Source organism: Ambystoma mexicanum, chromosome 12, assembly GCF_040938575.1.
Source record: "Ambystoma mexicanum isolate Mex_15411 chromosome 12, UKY_AmexF1_1, whole genome shotgun sequence".
Taxonomy (NCBI): Eukaryota; Metazoa; Chordata; class Amphibia; order Caudata; family Ambystomatidae; genus Ambystoma; species Ambystoma mexicanum.
Genome location: NC_090936.1, coordinates 512200160 through 512220291, shown reverse-complemented (window position 1 = coordinate 512220291; position 20132 = coordinate 512200160). Strand labels below are relative to the sequence as shown.

Sequence of the window (20132 nt, the reverse complement as noted above, 5' to 3'; positions counted from 1 at the left end):
GCACATTTTGCACCCTGTTAGAAGGATGTTCAATATGAGGATCACAATTCTGGCCATCCATGCGGCTTATAACCTTATCCATCAGTGTCGGTCCTGGTTAACATGATAAAGGATGCACTTGTTATAGGATCAATATAGGGAGGACATCTTATTTGTTAGTGTTTCTCCAAAGTACTTCAAGGACTTATTGCCCCCATTTAAACAGTATTCAGCCAGCCAGCCAGCCAGCCAGACCTTCCTTCTCCTTTTGAGATGGTTTGATTAAACATTTCCAATTTTGACACAATTACTACCTGACTCCTCAGAGAATGTGGATCTCTTCCCTCACCTCAAGGAGTTTCCAGCCTTGGGCAATATTAGCAGAACATTGTCTGTGAAAAGGCACACCTTCTACTCAGTTTTCACCCATTGTACACCACTTAGCTGTTTGTGCTTCCATTTGTGAGGGGGCAAATTGCTTCATAACCAGAGCAAAACGATGCACGGACTATGCTGTTTGGTGGCTCTGGGCATATCAAAAGAGAGAGAGAGAAGGCTCCGTTCACACACCCTAGCCCAGGGCATTTTATAGTTCACCAGAATCATGATCAATCTCATTTCCCCAGATCCAGATTTCTATATGACTTTATCAAGAAATTCCTAATAAACTCGATCATATGCCTTCTCAGCATAAAGAAAGAGAAGCTCTCCTTTCTGTCGAGACCTTTGCAACTTATCGGATCTTATTATGTGAATGACCCATCAGGTGTCGTCAGCAATGCTTCTGTTGGGATAAATCCAGACTGATACGAGTCAATAGTGCCCATTAAAAGTGGTTCTTTGTGGTTATCTAAAACTCTAGTATATAATTTTGAATCAAGATTTATGAATGCAATTGGTCTATAAGAGGACCATAGGAGTTTGTCTTGTGCTGACTTTGGTATTATTTTGGGATCTATGATGATTTCCTGATTATTTGTTGCCAAATTATTTTTGCCAATTTGTATCACTTTTTTACCACAAAAATAGGGGGAACACCCCACACCTTCGTACACCTCTCCCCAACTATGTGGGATGTCTTAACCCACTTTTGCTCTGCCATGCGGCATCACTGTGTTGTAATGGTGCCATAAACATCAAAATGGCTGCAAAACCCTTGTGCGTGCCAAAACCACTGAAAACCGTGCTCTGCAAAACACAAAAAGATGGCTGCCCAATCTACCACGCATTTTGTCAGTGGTGGAACCGAGATCTCACTCCTGAAATATGTCACTGTGCTCCACAACAAGTGAAAATTGAGTACAGTGGGAAAACCAGTGCTCTGCTAAAGGAAATCCAAAAACCATGCTTTAAATCTTTTTACTTTGTTCCTGAAACTGCAGAATGCTGGCACAAAACACCCTCAAACATCCAGAATTCTTGCTGGGTGCTACAATTCACTTAGTATAAGAAATTGTGGTTAACATACAATGTTCTGAAAAGCTGAAAGTATCAAAGAAACATCCACAGCCAAAGTTGCCTGCCTGTGGAATCTGTCAAAATCTGGGTGCAGTACGCTCGGCCGCCTGAATGACAGCGATCAGAAGCCTGCAGTATACATTTTAAACTTGTACAAACTAAAATCAAATGGTTGGGAACTAAGTGGCCTCTTACTGAGAGTAACCTATGTTGTAACTGTTTAATCCCATGGTTTAGAATCTGGAATTAAGTGTTCTAGCTACCTGTTTTGAAATTACAAGTTTGTTTAAGCCAAGAAAAAATGCAACAGAATCAACATTTGAATTTAAGCCTGACTAAAAGCAACCAAACCAGTATAACGGCTTCCCCCACAGAGGCAAGGCCTCTCCCTTCTGCTTCCCTCCACCAGGAAATCACCCCTAAGTGAGGATTATAGGGTGGGACAAGAATTTGGTCTGCAGGGGGAAGGAGACAATGGACATCCTCCAGCTCAAAGGAATGCCAAGTGTGAAGGGTTGTAAAGGGCCTGGGCCCAGGAGGAACTGGGAGGAGACTGCTTCTGAACTGCAGGGAGATAGAAGGAGGCGGAGACAAACAGCCATTTGTTGCTTAATAAGGACTAAAGACACATTTTAAAAAGACTGATAACTTACTGTGTAAAATTGTCAAAAACACAAAAATAACAGCATTGTTAATGTAAATATTGGCTGCACATTTTAAAAGGCGCCAGAACTCTGTGACATGTTTTGGGAAGAAACAGAGGAAAATGTGATATTACACAAAATGTATTTTTGATAGAAGCATGAAACTTCATACACTTATGCCCATGTTCAACGCGCACGTATGTACACATTTTCTGATAAAATGGACATTGTGTTCCTGATAAAAAGGGCGAAATTCGGTGGAAAGCAGACACAAGATCCTACAGCGACGGGGTTTTGTGGAGTATCTGCTACTCCAAATATGTGATCTATAAATGTGGTTGTTATAGAGGTTGCATATGTGTAAATATGTATTGTGTCAAAAGTAGATGTTGTGTTCCAGAGGCTAGGGGTGAACTCTAGGCCTCATAAATTCACACCATTAAGGTGACACCCTGTTTATCTCCTCCAATCAGGGCAGAGAGGAGACCCTGACCAATCCCTGGCAAAGGGGCGCGCTTAGGAGAAACCAGCACACACACCCCTTTATCATAAGCATAAATAGAGACAGCTCAGCACTGGAAAAAAACAGACAGATTCACCCACTATCCCGATGCTGGCGAAGCACCCTGCAGCAGAATTATCCATCTTACTTGCTCCAGACTCCAGAAACTTGGCAAAGCACAAAGTCCCATTATATAGCTGAACCCTTCTCAGCTAGGCCTTAAATTCAAGAACCAGAATCCCACCACCAAAGGTGAGCATCAAAATATATACAGCCGGGCTGTGCTGTACTGCTTGCCTGCTAAAAGAATTATCATCAGAACCAAAAGATCCAATCCAGTTGTCCTGTGCTGTGACCAGAGCCATTGCAGATCTGATCCAGTCCTGTGCCTTGCTGTGAACAGACCCAGTCCAGTCCAGTGTGCCCAGCAGTCTGTCCTGACCAGAATCCCTGACCAGAATCCCTGACGGTTCCATTTGAAACATATCTAGTGAGTATCCATAGATAGAACTGTGTCACTAGCATATGTACTGTCCATAGTTAATCCTTATCTTAAACCCATCCTCTTTTGTCTTCAGAACCTGATATTGTTAGGAGTATTTTTGAATTGTCAGAACTTTTCTTACGCTGAACTTCTCTTATTTGTATTCTAAAAATCGTAAGTAATTAGTGTTGTGAGTAACTAAGTAACTAAAGTGAATCCCAGAAAGGAATTGAGTATCCACCACGTGAAGGGTTCCCCGGGCCAGGAACTGATGGAGATTCATGTGTGGCATTCTCTTTTTCTATAGTCCTAATCTTGTATAAGAAATCCCATTTGTCTTTTAAAAGTGCATTCCTGTTATCCATTTTTGCGCTTATCTCGAAACAAACGACCTCCACTAAAACGTTCATAACTTCCTCAGTTCTTCTGCTTGTAGCTAACATCCACAGCTTTAATTTGCATCAAAAACCGCATCCCAAATCCATACGGTTCTCCCGTAATCGCGATTACCACGCACTGAAAAGTTTGCCGCGAATTTCGTTTTAGGGAAATTCTGACACGTGTAAAAGAGCTTTTGATTGCTTCCGACCTCAGTTTTAAGATTTCGCATTGCTTCTTAGTTACAGATAAACACTAGCAATGATTTAATACTATCTTAAGTGGCTCCCATAAGAATGTAAACAATTTCAGCAATTTAAACCCTATTTAGTGTTTTTACCCAATCCATTCTCAAGATAACTTTAAAACCATTCTGACCGCTTGCCATTCAATTCTGTTTTTCTCTTGTGTTGCTGGGGGGAAATTAGGATTGATATTTTGTTTGAATTCTGCTATTCCTGAATACCTGCTCTCTCTCCTCTCATCTCTTTACATTGCCTGTTGAGGGTTGTGCAGGGGGAAATAGTAACCACACTGATATTTGATTTGAACACACACACAAATGTATTATTTCTGTGCCTAATTGTTGTGCTCACTATTACTCCTTGTGATTAAAGAGATTGTTTAGTGTTACATAACCCCATTGGTGATTATTGTGTACCCATTAAAACATAGTGCGATTGAATTGTGAATACATAAATAAATATTTTTACTTTGCAAACCAGCCTGATTCCTGGTTCAGTGTGCTTGTCTAACTGTTAGGGAGTTTTACAAAAGTCTGCCAATGGTAGACTCACACTCGGGATACAAGGCTCGAACTCTTAGCATATGCCTAAAGCACACGAATTTTGTAAATATTTTTATTGGCATTTTGCAAGTATAAAGAACAATACCAGTCCTCCCTCTTCCCCACTCCTTGGCAGCAGTATTATTCCCAGCTCCTCCCTCTCCCCCATCCTTTCCTCAGCATTCCTTGAATTATCACACAAAGTCCAATATCTGCAAATTGTGCAGGCACCATTGCTTCATTTGGTCCCTCTGCAGGTATGCCATTGCCCTCTCCCACTCTCGTCGGAATTTCCCCCATTCCCTTGGATGCAATATGTGACCCACTCCATTGCAAGCAGCCCCCATAGTTTCTGAAGCCAATCCATGCCCGTTGGAGTTTGCCTCTGTTTCCAGCATTTTGCTGACACCTGCCAGGCTGCTATCAGCATCATCATGAAAGCATTCTTCTGGGTTCTGGCCGGCGCAGTAATTCCCGTATCAAATAGCCCACACATCCACTCCTGGAGGCTCGGCCGCATCAAATATGATCATTGTTTATATCTGGGAGGAAACTTCTGGCCAGAATGGACCCAAAATTGGGCATTCCCACCATATGTGCTTCCAATCCCCCCTTCCCGAGCACCCTCTCCAACATTCTTGCGAACTAGCCGCATACATTTTGTGTAAATTTACCGGGGTATAGTGCCACCGCATCATAACCTTATGCCAAGTCCTGAATTTGGTTGATCGCGTCAATGTAGGTATATTCCTCCATACATTTTCCCAGTGACCTATAGGGACGTCGACTCCAAATGTGGCCTCCCATTGCTTTATGTACCCCCAGCGTGCTGTTGTCTCTGCCTCCATCAGTACTTTATATAGTGTAGATAGCATCTGCTTTGTCCCTGAGTGGGTGACAATTAATTTTTCAAACTTGGTGAACTCCCTCCTCGCCGCTTGTTTGACCCCTGGGCTCATTATCCAGTGTTTCATTTGTAATACCCCATTACCCCATTATATCCCCCTCTGTGATCCCTATGTGTTGTTTGCAGTCCTCAAACGTGCGTATTGTCTTCTCCTGCATCATATCTACCAGCTTCCTACAACACCATCCCAGGTGTGAACTGCAGGTTCTGAAAAAGTGAAGTGAAGGGGGACGGGTACGACGACTGGGCACCCTATTCCAACAGTAGGTCCCATATGTCACACACCACTGACACTACCTGGCTTAGGCTAGTATTCTGGGGTCGATCTTGCCTATCAAGCCATAATATATCCTCCAATGGCTTGCCTGCCACCACCCTATCCATGTGCACCCAAGGCGTTTTCCCCAGAGAACCACTCCTGTTCTACTTTCAGTTGTGCCACCTCGTAATAGTTAATAATGTTAGGGAGGCCCCCCCCCCCTTATTCCTAGGAGCCATCAGGGTCAGTAGAGCTATTTGCGGCCATTTATTCTGCAAGATGAATTTGGAGAATAATCTATTCAGTGCCACAAAGAAGGAACCAGGACCGGGACCGGAAGAGCCTGAACGTAATACAGCACTGTCGACAATGTCACCATATTCATGATGGGGTCCACTTTTCCAGGTCAGTATTAACCTGTCGCAGTTCCTCGGATAGTTCCTACTATATACCTGTGTTCTGGTTCCTGCGATGTTCACTCCTAAGTACCTTATACTTCCGCCACCCACCATGAAGGGGGATATTGCGGTAGGACTGAACGCTGTTCCGGGGAGAGCGCCAGGCTCAGAAGTTCAGACTTCTGCATGTTGATTTGGAGCCCTGCAACTTGTTCAATGACCCCTTAGTTCGTCACCAGAACCGGTATCAAAGTCTCCAGCTCTGTGAGAGCCATTAACATGCCATCAGCGAACGCAACAGCCTTATGCTCCTCTCCTCCAAACGATAGGCCCTTCACCGCATGACTAAGCCTGAGCTTCATGAGCAGGGGCTCTAAATATACTGCGTATAGTAACCGAGATAAAGGGCATGCATGCCGTGTGCCGCGAGTGATGGGGATAGATCAAGAAAGGCGGCCGCTGATCGATAGTCGCATCACCTGATTTCTATAGTTCGCTCTCACCATTTGCACATATTTGGCCCCCTGTCCCGTACGCGTTAAGACCGCAAATAAAATTGACCACTCTACACGGTCAAACTCCTTTTTAGCGTCTAATGATATTAGCACTGACGGTACCTGTCATTTCGTGCTTCTCTACCAAATGGGTAATTCTTCTCGTATTATCGAAAGTTTCTGCCATGTAATAAACCCTGATTGGTCCGGGTCAACCAGTGTGTCTGGAGTAGTAGCAGGGATAATCTAGCTGCCAGGATGCCCGTGTTATAGTTAAGCGTCGATGTTCATCAACGCAATGGGCCTGTAGGACCCACGTTGTGTCTAATCTTTATTCGGTTTCCTAAACACCACCACCTTTTATTTATGTATTTATTTATTCGTATTTTTAAAGCGCACAACAGCCCGTGGCCATCGTGGCGCTGTTACAGATAAGCACATAAGCTGGTTTCAGAGGAAGGCAAAACGGTTACAAGGAAATTTACATTACAGGATGGTTTGCATTAAAGGAGCATGTTTGGTTAAGTGAATAGTGTGGTTTTGAGAGATTTACGAAAGGAGTACAGAGAGGGTTCTGTATTGAGTGAATTGGGGAGGGTGTTCCAGAGCTTAGGTGCTATGTGAGGGAAACCAATGCTGCCGGCTTTGGCTTTTCTAATAGTGGGGACTTTTAGTTGGTTAGAATGGTGGCTTCTTTTAGGACGGAGGGACACATTCTTAGTTATGGTTTCAGATTAGTAGGGAGGTGCTGTGTGATTGATGCATTTGTGTGTGAGTATTTTAAAATGTATTCTTTCCTTGACTGGGAGCCATTGTGCATTTCTTCTGGCCTGTGATACATGGTCAAATTTAGGGATGTGCAGTGCAGCGCGGAGGGCATTATTTTGCACTATTTGGAGCCTGTTTAGGTCTTTGGTTGATGTGCCTGCTAAGAGGGCGTTACAGTAGTCCAGTCTGGCTCCTACTGTAGCTCTTGCGATGGAGAGGCAGTTGGGTGCGGTAAGGTAGGGTTTTATGGCGTAAATGAGTTTGGTGGTCATTGCGGATGCGGAGGAGATGGCGCTGAATTGTCTTGTCATGCAGAGTGTGGCGTCAAGGTAGACTGCTAAGGTCTTCACGGCTGTGGAGACAGGTATGTTAGTATGGTCGATGGTCATGTGTGAATATTCATTGCTGATATTGGCTAGAGTTTCGCTGGGGGCTAGGATGATGATCTCCGTTTTATCGCTGTTTAAACAAAGGCCATTAATAGCCATCCAAGGTTGGATAGTGGTGTAAATCTTTAGGAGAGCTTCAGTGTCTTGGTCATAATCTCTGGTGAGGGGGAGGAGAACTTGTGTGTCGTCGGCATAGTTTGTGTAGGCTATGCCGAGGGTGTCCAATAAGTCAAAGAGGAGTTTGGTGAAGAGGTTATAGAGGGTCGGTGTGGTGCATGACCCTTGTGGGACTCCACAGTTGATGGTGGTGGGGGGCGCATTGGCCTGGTCTGAGTACACTTTCATGGCCTTACCTTCTAGGAATGAGGTGATCCATGTGGTTGCTTTATGAGAGAAGTGTGCTGCATTGAATAGATGAGAGGTGAGGATTCCATGGTCCACTAGGTCAAATGCTGCGGAGAGATTGAGCAATAGGAGGAGAGCAGGTTTGCCTGTGTCCATTATTTTGGTGATTTGATTCTTTAAATCTAAGAGGGCAGTTTCAGTCCCATGGCCTTTATGGAAACCTGATTGTCTTTTACCTAAGATGGCATGAGTTTCCAAGTAGTGTTGGATTTGGTTATGGGCGGCCTTGTCTAAGATTTTGAGGAGGAAGGGGACGGTAGTGATGGGGCGTTAATTGTTGGGGGAGGTGGGATCAAACCACATGTAGGGCAATGGCGGATTCGCATCAGTGCACCAAATGTGCAAATGCAGATGATTTTTCAGCTTTTTGATGCTTTTCGTCAGTGCAATAAACAATAAGGCAAATAAACGGCAGGATGCCGAGCGATGGTGATAAGGGCATGGGAGCAGCTGGACAATGTGCCCAGAAGCTTACCTTGCAACCCAGCCGGGTGAAGGTAGGGAAGGGTGCTGCTCCTGCAACACGTGTGGCAGCTAGAGCTCCTGCTTCTTGGCTTCTGTCATGTCATGTCAAGCACCTTGTCTTCTGTCATGGTCTGGGTCACTCTGCCCTCACCTGCTATTGCATTAAAGCGGTTAGTGAGCCTAGCTTCCTACTGAAGTTCTTATAAAGGACTGCAGGGTAACCTTATTCAAGGTTAGAGATTGAATTGCCACCTCCACCTCATCCTCTCTTATGTCTCCCTCTAACATCTCCCTTTCCATGGGCGATACCTTTGCAGTGAATCGAGGTAGTCCTCAGCCATTCCCTGATCCGGGCTTTCCGAGGTGTATAAAGATTCATAGTATTTTGCAAAAGTCGAATTGTAAAATGGCCTGGGCCACAGCAGCTGTTTTTAGCTGCCGTGCCAGTAACCTGTCAGCCTTGTTGGTGCTCATATAATATCTCTGTTTGGCCCTCAGCAGAGACCATTCGGCTCTGCGGCTACGCATTAGATCCAGTTGGCCTTGGATGTGCTTCTGCGTCTTCTGTAAGGCCCTCGTTTGCTTTTCGGCTATTGCATGCATAACCTCCCCTAGTTGGGACTCTAATTCTTTTCCAATGCTCTCCACTGCTTTTTCCTCCTTAAATGCCATTAGTTCTCACCTCATCACGGCTTTAAATGCATCCCAAACCCCTTCCTGTGTAGCCTCTTGGGTGCCATTAACGGCAAAGTACCCATCTATCTTGTCCCCTATGGCCTCCGCACCCAGTTTGTCATTTAGGAGCTCCCCTGGGAACGTCCAACCTCACAATCCTCTCTGCTCCTTATGGCCAATCACCACTATCAACGGAGCGTGATCCGATAATGCAATCGACCCCAGTGTCGCCTCCCCAACATCTCCCATCAACTTGGATGCCACCCATATGTAGTCTATCTTGGACAAGGGCTCATAAATATGCTAAAATCACGTCTACCCCCTGCCAGACATCACGTAGGGTTAAATTATCGAAGCTATTCCTTAGGGAGCAAAAGGGCCCTGCCATCCCAGCCTCACTCCAGAGCACCTGTCTGTGCATGGGTTCCATGCCAGATTAAAGTCCCCCGTTAGAATCACTTCACCCACCGCATAGCATTCCAGTCTGGTTGCTACATTCTGCAGGAGCCGATCTTGCCCAACATTTGGTGCATACACCGTCGTCAGTGTGATCTTTCTGTGCCCCCTGTGCACCCGTACAAAGAGATACCTTTAGGATCTTCCGGATCAGCTTGGGGTTGTGTAATTTGTGCTTTGAACGAGTCTCCTTAAACCCAATCAACACCCCTGCCGTCTTCAACTGGATATTGGCTTGGTACATCCGTGAGAACTGTCTCAACCGGATCTTAGTTTTATCCGCCTTCCTTATGTGTGTTTCTTGGAATATTATGAAGTCCACCTTCTCCCTTCTTATTTGCGCTTCTACCTTTTTGCGCTTGACTGGGTGTTCACCCCCCCTCACATCATGTGTCAGTACCCTGAACTCATCCTGTGGGAACACTGTTCTCTTTCCACACTGTTATTGTGCTACAACTTTCCTGCCCTATCTCTTTACCGTAACTGCCACTTGCCTCTACCCCTCCGCCCCCCCAACTTACAACTTTGCCAACTGTATTTTCCCACATCCCTCCCCCCCCACCCAACCATCCCTTCCCAGGTCCGAATTAGATATCCTAGGATACCCTCAGAGACCAACCCTGTGCCCCTGATATGAGTAAACACCTGGGACAAAACCCCTTTGGAGGTTATCTATACCTCCCACCATATTCCAAGACCTCACCGACATCCCCCTCCCCCTTCCCGGGTCTACCTTTCCATTGATCTTAGCTTCCCACTCCATCCACTACTCCCCCCCCGACTCATATCTCATTGTCATTCCCCTCTCTAATCCAGTCACCATTCAGGTTTTTCCCTTCTACATGCCCCCCCCCCGCCATCCTGGCCTATAGATCAGCAACCTGCCACGGTTTCCTCAGCTTGCCCCCTCCACAGCTCATGCCTTCAGTCCCCTCAGGCGCGCCCGCTACCTCCCAACCTCCCCGGTACCTTGAGCCACTCCCACTGTCTACTTCCTCTTGGGAGTGGGCGAGCGTCCTGGCCGTCGCTCTGTATCGCTCTCCTCTTCTTCCAGGTGTAAGAGAGTCTGCTCTTCTGCACACGTCGTTATAAGATGCTGTGTCCCATCTAGCGTAAAGAGCAGACCAAAGGGGAAGGTCGACTTATATGGAATGTGCTTGACATTGCGTTCCTTCGTCACTGGGCCCATAGTCCTGCACTTCTGAAGTGTCGACAGCGCCAGGTCCTGAAACAGCTGTACCTGTGAGCCATTTATGGTGACACTCGACTGTTACCTCGCTGCTCGCAATATACCCTCCTTCTGGCCATATGAGGACAGGGCCACCAGTCCATCTCTTGTTCTCACATCTGGCCCGTCCTCTTGGCCCCCACTCTATGTAGCCAGTCAATCCCCACAGCTGTTGGTGCTGTATCCAAGCAGAGGTCCCCAAAGCACTGTTGAATTGTTCCTCTCAACTCTGCATCTTGAACCACCTCACTGAGTCCTTTTACCCGGATGTTATATCAGAGGGAGCGATTCTCCAGGTCTTCCACCTGTAGCTCCAAGTTCTGGGTCACTCTAGCTACCTGCTCCAACTGCTCGCTGTTTTGCCTCACCACTTCCGACACCACCGTTAGTCGTTGCTCTGCGGTATCCACCGTGTCTCCCGAGTTCCTCACTTCTCCCCTTATCTCCTTCAGGGAACTACGTAGCTCTTCTTTTAGTGATGCAAACTGATCTTGGAGGGTCGCCATTATCCTTCCCTCCAGATCCCTGAGGCATTCTTTTAAGCCGTCTTTGCTGAGGGCCATGTTGTCTTTTTCTTGGTTCTTTTCGTCGCTCCCCAGCTTCTGCCTTTCGTGAGTGGCTGTTGCCTCTTCTCCCCGCTACTTCCAACAGCACTCCAGTTGTCCTTCTTGGGGCGCATGGTGTGGCTGTTGATGGGCCGGCGTACCCTTCCCCTTTGGTCCTAGCATCTGGGAGTCACCCCTGCACCCTCTCTATTTTCATTGGTCCCACAATGCTCAGCGCTGTCTTCTTTTTCGGTAGCGATCGCCTGTCTCCTCCGGTTCAGGGTTGCCACCCGGGATTCTAGTTGAGCAGGGACAGATACCCTTGTGCACTTTCTGGGTCTGTCACCACGCGGTTTCTTCATTATTCTTTTCCCTGCTCTCACCGGTGCCACTCGTGGCACCACATTTTCTCCTTTCTTGAGAGCCTTCCTTGAGTTCCTGGTCCATGAACAGCTGGGGGGTGGGATGCGGGCCTGAGTGCGCTCAACCACCCCTCTTGGTATTTTGCACCCACTCCTCCTGTTGGTTCCCTAATTCTATGCTGCTCCAATGGGCTCTTACTTGCCTTCTCTTATTATATGGAATGAGAGGTGGCTAGCCTTGTGGCTCCTCCAGCTGCAGCACTTTGGGATCTGCTTATCACTGCTCCTGGGCCTGGTTCGTGTTCTGCCCGTACTTGTTCAACTGATCAACGTGGCCAGGGCCTTGGACTTTCTCCCATTTTCTCCTTGGGCCTCGCTGGGACTGCTGCTCCTCCGTGGGGCCCCGGATGCTGCTCCACTCACCTCCCGGGTCCCGATATTGCTGCTTGCTGTGGACCCACCGCTTCTCCCAGGCTTCTCCCTCCTCCTTCTCCCGAGCCCACTCTCTGCTCCCCTTCTTTGCTGGTGGTGGCACACCACGGCTGGCAAGGGAGGAGAGGGGAAGGAGGGTCACCCGCCTCTGTCCTCTTCTTCAGTGGCACGGCCTTATAGGTGCCCGGGTGACCCCAGATCTTCCTCATATGCTCTGCGGGGCCACCCGTTGTCACCAGCGCTGTCCCTGGCCCCCCCCCCCGTTGGCCCCACAGCCACACAACGCTGTAGCCACAGTGGGTGCCCCGCACTGTTCTCCGATCCTGGCGCTCTCTTCCACCAACTCCCGTGGGTTGGGGGGGGAGAGCTTTCCTGCTCCTACTGCTCTACTGGTATGGTCCTGCTGCTTTAGAGTGACCATGCTGTGTCAACTCGCAGGTGGACTCAGTGCACCGGTTCTAGGCCCGGGACGGAGCGCAGGGCTTCATGTCCCCACTGATTGGTGGCCATCTTGGATTCTAAACCACACACGTTTTGTTGTTAGCAATGACTGAGCCGCCAGACTTATCTTAGGAGGGAGAAAGGGCTGTAGGCAGTGCACTGAACTTAGAGTATACACCTATGCCCAGCCCTGCAGATGGCCACTTTCACTCGCTAACACTAGAGAAATACTCCCAAAGAATAAAAATAGGGAGTAAAAATACTACAAACAAAAAGTAGGAAACCGATACATGAAACTGTGTCTCCCTGTTTTTACCCACACAGTTCCATGGATATCTTTGGACCAGTAGTGCACGTGTTACGACTGGAAGAAGCTATTCTTACTTTCTGATCAGAAGAATTAAACGTGTATCTTTTAATGTACATGATTAACAAGGTGCAAAAAAAATATTATACAAAAAGCATTTCTGTTTTCAAGTTGAAACCTATTTTTACCTGCTTATAAAATGCTCCCATTGGGAATTTGACTTATATTTTTACTACCTAAAAAATCAGTTTACTCCCAACTTCTAAAAATAGGGAGTAAAATACTCCAACCTCCAAATCTTATCTGGAGCACTGCACAGGCCAAAGAAACACTGATGCACTAGAGTCATATAAAAATAATGGTTTATTTTATATATACACTAAGATAAGTAATTCTTCAGAAGGGAAGTATTATAACATTCAATAAGCACATAGAAGAACCTAGGCAATATTCACAGTAAGTAACACAGTTTTGTATACTTGAGAATGGCAGTATGCAATTTAAAAAACGGTAAGTAAAATACTTTTGTAATAACCGTTTTCAGTAAAATAAATGAAACAAAAGCAACACAAGGAAAGTAAATTCTTTGCAATCATTTGACAGAGGCCTAACACTTTCGAAGTCCATCCCTATCTAGTTATGAGTGGCTCAAAGTTCAAAAGTTCCAGAGGAAGTCTTCAGTAGCAAGTAAGTAACTCTTGGTTAGGAATAAGGGGTCAGGGACTTCGGAGAAGGCTCCCTGTAGGCACACAGGTGTTGGGCCTGGGCTAACATGTATGAGCAAACTCCCACACACATGAATCAGTACTTCATCAACACAGGAGCAGCAAAACAACTCTAGGTAAATGCTACCGGATGTTTCACAGTACCTTAGGAAGAAGAGGCTTAAGGCACAATGGCCACATGATGCAGCAGGAGCTGACCCGGACACTGGATTCTTGATCAGGCAGATGAAAGAAAGGACACTGGAGTGGATCTAGCAGCAGCAGTCGAGTGACGATGCTTTCAGCAGAGGATTCTTGAGAGTTCTGTGATTTTGGCACCTTTTGGAATCACCAGTGAAGAAAGATTACCGCCCGGTCGATTCATCTCGCTTTCCCAGTCCCGCAGTCTGGTGAGGGGATTAAAAGGAGTGGAATCCTGCCTCCGGAGGTCCGGAAGGAGTCCACCAAAATTTCAGGAGGATTTGATCTTCGGAATATGATGCACTGCACAGTGGCCACAGGCCCGAGGGTATTGGCGGCTTCCAGCGTGTGAAGGTCACAGCTCGTCGTGGGATGGCTCGAAATGCAGGTTGTCTCAAGACTGATTGGACCCACCAGTCTTAAGGGGTAGAGTCGTCCTCTTCTGAGTTCTCCTCACGTTTGAAAGAAGGGGTCGAGCAGCAGAAATTACATGGAAGGCATCTCCGGTTGTCAAGCGGCTGCATACATCTCTCCTCTTCTTCCTCGTCCATTCTTGGGGCCATCTTGTCTTCAGCCTCAGGATCCATGCCTTTTACCCAGACATTCTGCTAACATGCACCATTCAAACTATGGGTGGTGGCTATCCTTTCAGGACAGCCAGCCCCCCAGTTGCAACTGATTACAGGCACGCACACAGTAGGACAGCAGCGTTTTGGAGTCCTCCCTCATTTCCTGTCCTTACAGACACACTGGAGCCTTGGCAGGCTTCACAAAGGTTTCCCGCTGAAGACAAAAGTCATACCAGGACCTCTCCCACCCAGCACAGCAGAAGAAGGACCAAGAAAGGACAAGCAAACAAGAAATGGAGAAAAGAAAATACAGTCACTATTTTGGGTCAGTGGTGACCTTTATCAGCACTACTGCGGCTGTGAGTGTACCTGGAAGTAAACATTGCACAAACGTAGGCAGGATAACACCACTGCTACCAGCCGTTCAGGTTAGCCTGTCACTGTAACCAAAATGTTGCAGTAGCAATGAGAAAGGGGATACTGTGTAACCCGTCAGCATTCCTAATAAGGTGGGGGTGTGCTGATCTCACAATATAAAAGATAGGAAAGATAGAAATATCCCTCTATAACAGAAAATAAAAAGGGAAGCCCAAAGGGCTCCCAGCAACACTGGACAGAAAGTGCTGTGTGCTGCAAAAGTAAAAGACAAATACCATAAACACAGAGGAAAGTATAACTCCAAGCAAAAGGTATAAAAAGAAATGCGCAGTATCCCAAATGATAGGGTAAAAGAATGAGTGAGTGCGGAAAAAGGTTCCCACGTACTCAGTGGAATAGACCCACAATACAGTAGTGCAGCAAAAACTGCCGGGGGGGCTCACATGTGGAGGAGAGTGTGCATACACATGAAAATCTACCCTAACACTTTCAATTTGGTTTGATCTGGCAGCAAGCAACTTCTTCTGAACTGTAGTTGATTGGTTCATTTTATGCTGTGCCTCCAGTTCTATTACTAATTTTCCCAGGCCACTTTCAGCAATCATGTGAAGACGTTTGGCCTCCGAGGATAATTCTGTTGGTTTTCCACTGGACAACCCAACTGTGTTCTCCCATGCCCATAGACACTGGTCTTTGGGTCTACAATCCTTCAGGGCATCTACCAGACCTCCCTGAACCACCGTTTAACTAAACATTTAACTTACCTGCAACACAGAAGAAACCTGTCATTTTTGACAACTTTGACAGTGTCTGCATTCGTTTGTTGTGCCATGCAAGGGCCCTGGTTCCCCAGTGCCTCCTCAGACTGTGAGACTCTTATCCCCAGATAGGGTTGGACTTAGTGTAGGCTGCCTAAAATTGCTTACCGGTATCTGTGTTGGGTTAAGTAATGTTGGATACAAGATTTGATTAGCTACTCTGACCCCTTACCTGTATTCATCTAAAGTCTACTGTTGCCTTGAGTAATGCTTAAATGTCTTACTGTATACATGTGAATACATTTACTTACTGTGATTCTTATAATGTGTTAGTTGTCTTGGTATTTATAATGAAAACCATATTTTTATAAATCTACTGTATAAATTACCGCCCTGAGTTCTTTGCACTTGCCTACAGCCCTTCTCCCTCCTAGATTAAGCCTTGCTGCTCGTCCATTGTTGCCATACCTTTTGGGTAGTTCAGGCCAAACTTAAGCATTGGAGCCCTGTACACCTAAGAGTGATTTTATTTTTCAATCCTACTGTAGATGGACTTTAGTAAAACTCCCTGACACGGTCTAGCACTGCTCAGCTGTGGGGGTGACTAATGGACAGGACCTCACTAAGTGATCATGTTCTACCCATGCCTCCTCCAGGCTTTGATGATTCAGCACATAAATCCCCCCCCCCCTCGATGAAGCAACTCCGTTTATTGTTCAGACTCCTCGCTGTTTACATCAACAGTATGCAGTGAAATTATGAGGATGGACGGGGTGCGTCTCATGCAAGGATCAGCACTTCTCTGAGGACTTCTTAACTTGCCGCCATCATGTGCTCTTCCACCCAACGCCACACCTCAATTCAGAAGAGCACTTTACTCTTTTTGCAGACACCCAGGGTGTTGGATCAAGGACTTTAATGCAGGAGGCTCGCCTGTGGAAAAAATAAACCTTTGAGGGTGTAGAGTTCAGAGATCAGAGCTTTTGAAGTACACCCTAGTTCAGAGCTGCGGTAAACACTGATCTAAAGATATGCACTATTGATAAAACCAGACCTTTTAAGTTACAAAGAAGCCCATCTCCATCTTAGAACAGCCAGACTTTCTGAAGAAAGACAAACTGATTTTTAACGGACAGAGAACCTCCACTGTGAGATCCATTCTCCTAAGGGTGAGATGCCCAGTATTCGCAGACTGGATCGCTAGTTGAAATAGCCTTATTTCAAGTAAGCCAGCACCCTATGTTTGGGAAGCAGAGCACAGTGATGATGCATTCAAATACTCTAGTACTTTCCCACATCCTATTTGTTTTTATCTTTTGTCCATTTTCCAGCTCAGACACCGAGTTTGTGATTTCCCTGAATGGCAAAGAACCGTTGACTGGTGATCAGGATGCTCTGAGCTTGTGTGGTATCATCTCCGGAGACCTGGTGCATGTTGTGCTGTCGGAGACTGCTGCTGTTCTCAGGCCACCCCAGCAAATACCATCACATTCTCCTTTACTTCAGAACGGCCATGAAGCAGCACCCACCCCTGTGTATTCTGAACAGGCTGGCATGGCAGCAGAAAGCCAACAGAACAGGCCATTATGTGCTCACACTGACACTCTGGTGAGTACCCGTGCCAAAACCCTAAACAAAGATCTTAATTTACTGCATGCTGCTGCTTCATTATAGTTCATGTTTTGACAGATTGTGTACTGAGCATCTTTTTCTGATAGTTGATGCATACCTAGATGAGTTCTCATTGTTTCCCCTCTGTACATATGTTTCTATCATTGGTAGGCAATTGTCTCACACTGATGAAACCTGGTTCATGCTTCTTGTAGCAAATTATCACTGTTGGCCTAATTGAGTTTTATTTTTCTCCTCCTGATATGATATGATATGATAGGTTATTTATGACGCGCTTAATACCCAGAGGTTTCTAAGCGCGGACCCGGGGATCAAACCTGCGGTGCTCTGTGTCGTCTTACTTCCAAGGCAAGCACGTTGCCCCTGAGCTATCCACCCGAGACGATCCTAATGATCACTTGACACTGATTTTTGTTAAACTACTTCAGTTGTGGCCCAAGGCTCTTAAGTGAGGCTGCGAGCTGCCAGTGTTCATCCTAAAACATTCTGAAGATGCATCTCAAACTCCCGAAGCTTGATCTGAGACCCAACACTCCCTTACAATGTCTTTATTGTTAAATAGCATGTGAACAATGGTTAATGTAGCATTATTTACTGCAGTTGTAACAGTGGCGATATTACTGTTTAAAGCTTGTGTCGATAACGGAGAAAACAATTAATTGTTCAATGCAGTCAATAATGCTATTCAAACTGTTTGTTATTTCGGCACTTCCCCTTTTCCCCCAATCTGGTCAACCGAGCAATTGTACAATTAACTGTTGGGTGAACCAGTTTGGAGGATCTGGTGGGCTGTCGTCTGACCCTGCAGGATTTTTTGATAACAATTGATAGGTCACATCCCATCCGACAGATTAAACCTGTGCACTGCCAGTGGGAGACCTATTACCACACCCTCCAATCCAGGAGACCCATAAAACCACCCAATCAACCTTCCGCCTCCCATTTCCGCCATATCTTGTCCGCCTTCGCGGGGCAGCCCAGAGCAGTGACATACACATGTTCGATTCTTGATATTTGAGGTATTCTGGTGCACCCCATTTCACTGCAATGTTGCGTTTAATGAGGCCAAATGCTGTGGATAGAAACAGTTTCCCATATCGTGTAATGGCAGTTTCGCCACAAATCTGCAGCAACAACAACTTTGGTTCGCATTTGATTTCTGTTCCCAATGTTGCAGTTAATCTATTTAGGCATGCAGTCCAGAGGCAGAGGATCTGCTGACGATCCCACACAGCATGGAAGAAAGAGCCTACCCCGTTGACACATCTTAAGCAATTTGGGCTGTCCCCCCATCACCACTGGCAATACACCCGACGCAGTATTTTGAGTTGGACCAACCGCAGTCGGCTCGATGTCGCCATCTGCATGGGGGACATTAATTCCTCAACCCAGTATTCAAGTTCAATCATCCCCACTTCCCCTTCCCACTTCAGTTTTAGTTTTGAGACTTTGCCCGTAGGAAGATATTACCTGATATAACATAGAAACAACCCGTTTTACAATTCTCTCTGGCAGGATATTTCTCTATAGCAGGGAGCATTGGGAGACCTCTTGCAGATCCCCAGTTTGCGAATTAATAGCATGTGACAGTTGCCTGTAGTGACTATGTTCTGTGTCTGGTAGCCCATGTAAGCATTGCAAGTCTTCAAAGAGTACAAATCTACCTTCCTTTATCACATCGGTCACTGTGAGGATATTGGCTTGCTCCCATAATGGCAATCGACCTATCTTACCAACTTCCAGTAGTTGCCCATTATCCCATTAGGGCAGAGCCAGCGTGAGTGTTCTCCCCCAGCCTACATGTTTATGAACCTCCTTCCACAGCGCTGCAACATGTTGGGTCATCCGGGAGAGACTGGTCCCTTCTCTCCTAGATGACTTGGGTCGGCTAACGCCTGCTTGGCCCTGTTATGAGGTGCACGAGGGTCCCCATGCAGCCAATCATTTACAGTCACCAGCTGACCTGCCCAGTAATAATGCTGCAAGTGAGGCAACCCAATTCTACCTTCCCACCACAGTGAACGTTGCGGTGTGGCCAGGGCAATCCGGGGTTGCTTGCCCCTCCCCCGCCCCCAATAAATTTGTTGATGGCCGCACCAACCCTGTCACCCTGTCAATTTCATGATTGGGGATCGCGTGGGGACCATTTTGCAGAAAGTAGAGGTATCTAGGTAGCATCAACATTTTAAAGAGAGATGCCCTCCCCAGTAGGGTGACCCCTACCCCCCCCAACTAGAGTCTATCCCATTGGTCTGCAGGGCTGGGAGGGTCCCCATATAACTCCTCATAATTCTTGCCAAAGGTTTCCCCAATGCCTTCATCTTCCTTGACCAGCACTGCCCGCTGTCCCTGAGCTTTTTTACATGGAGTCCCTCATCCCGTCTTTCAAGCCAGGCTAACATTTTCTTGGTTTGTCCCCTGTTTCATAAATGCGGCTACGTGATTCCCAGTGGGTCTGTCTCGCGTTGTCTATAGCAGCGTTAGAGTGTTTCCCTAGCCGCAAGTGGAGACCTATGCGTATGTGTGGAACCGTTACTAAGGAACTCGGGCTCCAGTCTTTCTGCCTCCCCTTCTGTCTCCCTTATCTTATGTAGTTGTCTTTCTTCTTCGCTGAGATCCATGATCTCATCTCCCTCTCAGTACTGTTTTATACCCTTCCAATAACGTCACTGGGCTAATAACCGACCCGGTGTTCAGGCTAAAATATTCTTCCGTTGTGGATGCTATGTCTTCCACTAGTTTGGGAAGACCTAGATAGTAGCTGTGCGCAGTGTGTTATCCTGCTACTGCTACTGGGAATCCATTTCGCTGTGTTACCTGGAGAACAGAGTCTGTCTACACTTTTCATCAATCCTAAATGTGACTCACTGCTCAAAACATCCTGCCATTTGGAGCGCATAGTGTGCGCAGTGTGTTATCGTGTTACTGTGTTACCGTGGGAAAGTGGACGGCTGCACCCAGGACCTTTTGAGCAGCGAGTAACTGAATGTTGACATAAATCTCTAGACGCTATCATGCTATGTGTAATGGTTAGCCCGCCGCGCTCCAGGGCTTTCCGCTTCTTCTGATCGCCTTTTTCACAGGCGTTTAACCGGGTGACTGCAGGCTTTGAGCCTTTGAACTCCTG

At 46.6% G+C, this 20132-nt stretch overlaps 1 protein-coding gene across 3 annotated transcripts in view; it reads left to right on the top strand.

Annotated features, from left to right (window-relative positions):
- Positions 1 to 20132, top strand: part of FBXO7 (F-box protein 7) — a 415977-nt gene that overhangs the window by 106082 nt on the left and 289763 nt on the right. For all 3 annotated transcript variants that reach the window (XM_069628791.1, XM_069628789.1, XM_069628790.1), the window contains exon 3: positions 16705 to 16981. In XM_069628791.1, coding sequence (XP_069484892.1) covers positions 16705 to 16981 — 277 coding nt within the window. The remainder of the gene's footprint in view (positions 1 to 16704; positions 16982 to 20132) is intronic.